The sequence below is a fragment of the Bos javanicus genome, chromosome 5, assembly GCF_032452875.1.
Source record: "Bos javanicus breed banteng chromosome 5, ARS-OSU_banteng_1.0, whole genome shotgun sequence".
Taxonomy (NCBI): domain Eukaryota; kingdom Metazoa; phylum Chordata; class Mammalia; order Artiodactyla; family Bovidae; genus Bos; species Bos javanicus.
In genome coordinates this window covers 119,704,778-119,710,552 of record NC_083872.1, presented here as the reverse complement: position 1 = coordinate 119,710,552, position 5,775 = coordinate 119,704,778, and the positions used below count along the sequence as shown (strand labels likewise).

The following is a 5,775-nucleotide window of genomic DNA, read 5'->3' as shown; positions in this document are numbered from 1 at the left end:
AGGAACTCACCCAAACTGACACATTATACAGCATAATCCCTCATTAAGGAGCTGAGATAACCAGGAATGCAACGATGGTTCTGCATCAGATAAGGCAGCTCACAACGGGCCACGTGCAGGTGGTCACACCCTTGCCTCGGTGTGTAGCTACCACCTGTAATGGGGTTCTGCACGGATTCACCATACTTTGCTCACAGATGTTGTGGATTTAATCGCTTTTCCCAGGAGAGTGTTGGCAGAGTGAAAGAAGGGGCACATGTCGCATTTCTTTTGGGGGGAGGGGCCGGTCTTGCGTATTTCCTTGGAAACTTGGAGGCCCTAAACCCCACCTGCTGCTCAGAGGGGAACCTGGCGCTTTTATTCTCTCTTGTGGGGGTCTCGTCGGTGGACACGAGAAAAGGCGGCTTGGCGTTAACAGTCTCGCGGCGATTTTCTGAGGATCATCTGTTCCGATTCCGCGGAGGGAGCTGCGTTCACACAGGCGGACTCAGACCACAGCCTGGGGCCCGCTGGCGGCCCGAGGTCCCGCGGAGGCGAAGGGGCTGATCCAGGCCGGGGAGGGGCGCGAGCCCAGGACGGCCTTCAGGTTCGTCCACGCGGACGCCTGGCCCGGCTCGCCCGGCTGACTCTGTGGGTCGGTGAGGATGCTGCGTATTTGAATCGTGAACATCAGGCCAGCGAAGAGGAAGCCGTTCAGCGCCACCACGAAGAGGAAGAGCAGCGAGGGCCGCAGGCGCACGGGGGTCTGCAGGTCCCACTCGCCGCGCGCGTAGACGCGCAGGGCCGGCGCGGAGAGCAGCAGCAGCACGTGCAGCGCGCCCAGCGCCGTGTAGAGCGTGAAGAGCACGAAGAACTTGCGGTTGTCCTCGCCCACGCAGTTGTTGACCCACGGGCAGTGGTGGTGTGCCCTGCGGATGCAGCGCTGGCACACGCCGCAGTGGTGCGCGCCCGGCGTCTGGGCGGCGCCGCAGAGCGGGCAGCGGGCTGCCAGGCCGGGCGCAGGCGGGGCGCCCACCGGCAGGGCGCCGGGGTCGGTGAACATGGTCCGCGCGTGGGAGGCCAGGGCCAGGGAGGCCAGCAGGTGGAAGAGCGAGCCGTGCACTGCGCTGTAGGCCGGCCGCTGCGCCGGGAGCAGCCAGGCGCTCAGCAGCAGCGCGCCCTCGCTCAGCGTCAGCACCCACGTGGCCGAGGCGCACACGATGCCCAGGGCGTCGGGCACGAACCACACGCGCGGCGCGGCGCCCGGGCTCCGCAGGGCCAGGTCGGCTGGTCCCTGAGCTCCTGCGCCTCCGCCCTCCCCTCCCAGGCTCCGCCTGGGACTCCCCTCCCCCCCACCGCAGTGTTCTAGAATGTGCCCTCCAGTGGGGGCTTTGTGAACACAGAAAGGGCCCCCCCTTCAGCCGGGAAAGCCCCTTCCCGGCGGTGAGTTCTTTGTTTGGGGCGAATGGGGCGTTGGACCTTGGAGGAGGCGGAGGTGCTGGCTGGGGGCGTGAGCCCGGTGTTGCACGCGGCCCTTTTAAGGTCCTCGCAGGAAATGTGGGCGAGGAGGAAACACCGCAGCTCCTCTTGTGTGTGCGTGCGTAGCGCACCTGTGTTTCGGGAGGCAGCACTTCTCTGTACACTGGCTCATTGGTACTCACAACTCTGACAGCACAAAGGTTTACTCCCCAGTTTGCGCATGAGAAACAGCTGGGGATTAGATGGGCGGCCTGTGAGTGACCGGCCCGGATTCCAGCCCGCAGGTGGTCTCAGCGGGCTCTTCCGGCCCCCAGAGGAGCTGGACACAGCTGATGGCAGGTCGGCCCTCTGTCCCGTCTGCCTCACGCGGTCAGGACACCGCACTGGGTGCTCAGCTGCCGGGGATCAAGAGGTTAAGGATGGGTTTGGATTGAACCAACGGCCAGCATTCGGGAAGGTCAGCTCTAGACTCTTGGTCTAAGAAGTGGGTCCTGAGAAAAGACAGCTGCACAGAGGCCAGCATGGCCATCCCCCAAGTGCCCACAGCAGACAGAGAGTGAGGAAGGCGGGTGGGTCTGAGCTGGAAGGAGGCTGCCTGTGAAGGGCATGCCTGCCTGGCTGCATTAATGAGAGTATAGCATCCGGGATGGTGGAGGGGACACAGCTGGGGGAGCATCACCATGAGCAGCACTCCCGGTGGGAGGGGCTTGCGGGGCAGAGCCGCTCAGGAGAGGCCGGCTCTGGGGTTTGGAAGCGGCGAGAAGGGCAGCGGGGAGCAGCCAGTGGCCGGCTCTGGTGCAGACACAGGTGGGATGAGGCTGGAGCCCGGGGCGAGGTGCAGAGAGGGGGTCAGCGCCCACAGAGGAGGACGTTGCTGGTGACCCAGGGGCATCCCAGGGTGAGTGGACGCTCTGTCTCGAGAGGAATTCTGGCGCTTTCTGGGTGCCCTGAGGACTTCCTGGTGTCAGACAATGAGTCGGACAGGACGACGGTGGTGGTCTCGCTCAACTGCAGGGGCTCTGAGGCCACTATCCAGCTTTCCTGACAGTCACCGTGCTGACCCGAGAGGCCCCAGAGCCCACGTTGTCACACCTGACACCTAGGTGTCAGAGAGCCGCCGGGCAGGGGAGGGGTGTGCCTTGCCTGGACCGCTCAGCCTCGCTTGCTAGGAGGGCCTGATATGCCTGTTTGTTTATTCTGTCTTAAAATAATTACCAGACTTCACAAGAGTGGTTTTTGGTTCACAGCAGAACTGAGCAGAAGGTGCAGAGACGCCTCGTCTGCCCGCCCTTGCCCGCTGCACAGAGAGCCGCCCCACCAGAGGGGATGTTTGTCACGACTGATGCGCCCGCGCCTCCGTGCCGTCCGTCTGCACCCAGAATCCATGGTTTCGGTCGGTTCCCTCGTGGAGTGGGACATTCCGTGGGTCCGGGCGCGTGTGCAGTGATGCGGGCCCACCATCGGGCAGGGCGGTCCTAGTGCCCTAGGAAGCCCTCTGCTGGGCCCTTGCCCCAAGCCTGGCAGCCCTGGTCTTTCACCGCCTCCGCAGTTTTGCTTCTCCAGAAAGGGCTCCCGTGGGAGCCGTGCAGCGTGTAGACTTCTCAGATGAGCTGCTTTTGCCCACTGGCGAGCTGTTAAGTTCCCTCTGTGTCTTTTCATGGCTTGATATCTGCTGTGGTTTTTAACTGAAAACCAGATGCTGAAAACAGAACTAGGTGTGAGCAATCATGGCAGGTGATTTCGGGAAGAGAGAACAGAGGACTCCGGGAGAAGCCGGGAAGGGTCAGGCCCCTGTGTGGAAGGGTCAGCTCTGGGTGGAGAGGAGCCGGGAGGGGCAGGGAGGGGACTGGGAAGCAGGGGCGGCTCAGCAAGGCCGGGGGAGCAGAGCTCCTGGGAGCAGAGCCCCTTCGGAGCCGCAGGACGGCCTGACGTGTAACCGAACAGGACCCTGTGAGGTCTTCTTTCTTGATAGACCCCCACCCATGTGCTCCACCTACCTTCGGTCTGCAGAAAAATTTTAGTCCTAGAATACATTCAGTCAGAGAAGTGAGAAAACGCAGAAAGGAAATCCATCAAGCAAAACAAAATAATGATACTTTAGCTATTAAGCAAAGTCAAGGACCTTTAGTGCCTCTTCAAGGGCTTTAGATAAGGCAGCAACCCAATGCCCTCTGCAGACCCCTGGCTGCCTGTGGGCTGTGGGCGCTGCTCAGCTGGAGCCACAGGTGTCCCTGAAGAAAGGAAACCCCAGATCCAGGGTCTCTGAGGGCTGGGGGCCGAGGGCAGCCTTGGGAGGGGAGGACCTCAGGCCTGTCCATTTGTCCTGCTGCCCCCTTGGGATGCAGCATCCTGTGCTGTAGCTGTGGGAGCACCCACCTGGCTGGAAGGCCATCCTCGGGGTGTGTCCAGGAGGGACAGGAGCCCCGGGAGGGAGGCTGGGGGGTCAGGACCCTGGGCTTCATCAGGAAGCCCCCCACACCCTTGCTCTGGGGTGTCCCGCCCACCCTGCCAACCCCACCCCACTGTCAGGGTCCCATGTCAGCCTCTAAGCCTCTGCTTCTCTGCTAAGTGGGAGGTCTCCCTGCTTCCCACCGGATGTGGATCCTGGCCCAGGTGAGGCCGGGTCCCCGGGGTGTTGTCCCCTGGGTTTCCTGTCCTTTGCCAGCCCTGCGTGTGAAAGGGCTTTCCCCCATGTATATGAGGAAGCCCAAAATGGAAAAATAATACTTGTAATTAGGAAAAGGCTCTTTTATCCTGAGCTTAAAAAAGTCTTCCTTTTTCTTCATCAGGAGATGTTAATTGTTACCAGATAGCTTTTATGAACCTGATGGTGTCCCCACAGCTCTCATCCAGCTCTCAACGTCTCCCGGGTTTTCCGTTTGCTGTGACCCAAGACGACCCTCAGGTCGGAGCACAGGCCCCGTCTGCTCCCGGCCTCCGCACTCATTGCAGCGCTGCGCGTTCAGTTGCTCGGGAGCGGGCTTGGGCTGCGGCTTCCCTCTCGCCTCTCTGTCAGGTTTGGGGATGAGAGCTGTCCCAGCCTCAGATGCTCTGGGGCCTGTTTCCTATTCTCCCAGCTGCAGAACGGCTCCTGTCTTGTGGTTGAATATTTGCAAGCTCTCCTCAGTGAGGCTCTGGGCTCGCAGCCATTGCCGAGGTGGGTTTGGATCGTTTTTCTGCCTGGCTTCCTGCCCGCTCCGGCTCTCTGTGTGTTGAGCCTCTTTTGGAAGATGGCACTTGGCTCCCCGGGGGGGGCCCCTTTCCTGGGATCAGCACGCTGGCTGCGTGTTCTGTTGTGATGGAATGTCTTAGCGATTTCAGGAGCTCTGTTTTCTTCTCCATTGGTTTTCGGAGCTTTACCTACTGTCTTCTCCTCCTCCCTCCCCCGGAGAACTGGCGATTTTCCAAAAATCTAGAGGAGTTCTGGTTGCCCATGTCCCTGTGAGCACCTCCTTCCTGCTCCTCTGTTCTCCTGGTGACTCTGGGACTTTTGATTCAAAACCACCATTTCCCTTTCTGCTCGTTTAATCTGCAGCCTGGGGCCTCCCTCGGAGTGGACGGTGGCCGAGCCGTTTCATTTCCACTCACTAAACTCTTCTTGTTGTAATTTTCAGAAAACTTACTGTGTGGAATATTGATTTCCTTTTTAGAGGCGGAATTATTCATGTATGTGTTCTAAATTGCATATGGTTGGACTTTTTGCTTAAACCTTATTCATTTTTGTGCTGTTTCCTGGTGTTAATTGTACTGTCTAGAGATAATAAGACTTGCAGTTTCTCTCTGCAGCAATTTATTGTGGTTTTTATTCTGGGATCTTATTTATGATCAACATTTGCAAACCCTTCATGAATTTTGGAGGAAAAGTGTGTGCTTCGTCTGAACGGGATATTTATTAAATCAACCTTATTAATCATATTGTCCATTTTTCCTACAGTCGCGTCTGTTTCTGTCCATTTCAGTGCTTGAAGATTGAATTGCAGGTTAGTTTCTTTCACGCTAATTGCTTTTCTGTCAAACCTGAAAATATTTTTATTCGTCTTGGCCTCATATAAGAATTTCAGTGCCTTGCTCTTAAGCTCATCCAAGTTCACTGTAGTGGTCTCGTTATTTGGGGTGTAACTTTTGTCCATATGAACTGGTTTTTGCTCCATCCGCTGCTTCTGCCTCTGGCGGTGGGCGGGGACGCCCGCCCCGCGCGCGTCCTGGTCCCTCGGTCTGTGCCTTTGTCGGCAGAACCCGTGTGGGTTTTGGGTGGGACCTGACGTGTTTTCCTGAGGTCACTTAGTGGTGCAAGAAATACTTTAAAGTCCAGTGGCT

At 58.6% G+C, this 5,775-nt stretch overlaps 1 protein-coding gene across 1 annotated transcript; it reads right to left on the bottom strand.

Annotated features, from left to right (window-relative positions):
- Positions 1-487: 487 nt before the first annotated feature.
- On the bottom strand, positions 488-3,850 carry LOC133248798 (palmitoyltransferase ZDHHC3-like). Its single transcript, XM_061419102.1, has 2 exons — positions 3,835-3,850; positions 488-1,368 (listed from the first exon to the last, which is right to left on the bottom strand). The coding sequence occupies exons 1-2, from the start codon at positions 3,848-3,850 to the stop codon at positions 488-490; spliced, it is 897 nt and encodes a 298-aa protein (XP_061275086.1).
- Positions 3,851-5,775: the final 1,925 nt, after the last annotated feature.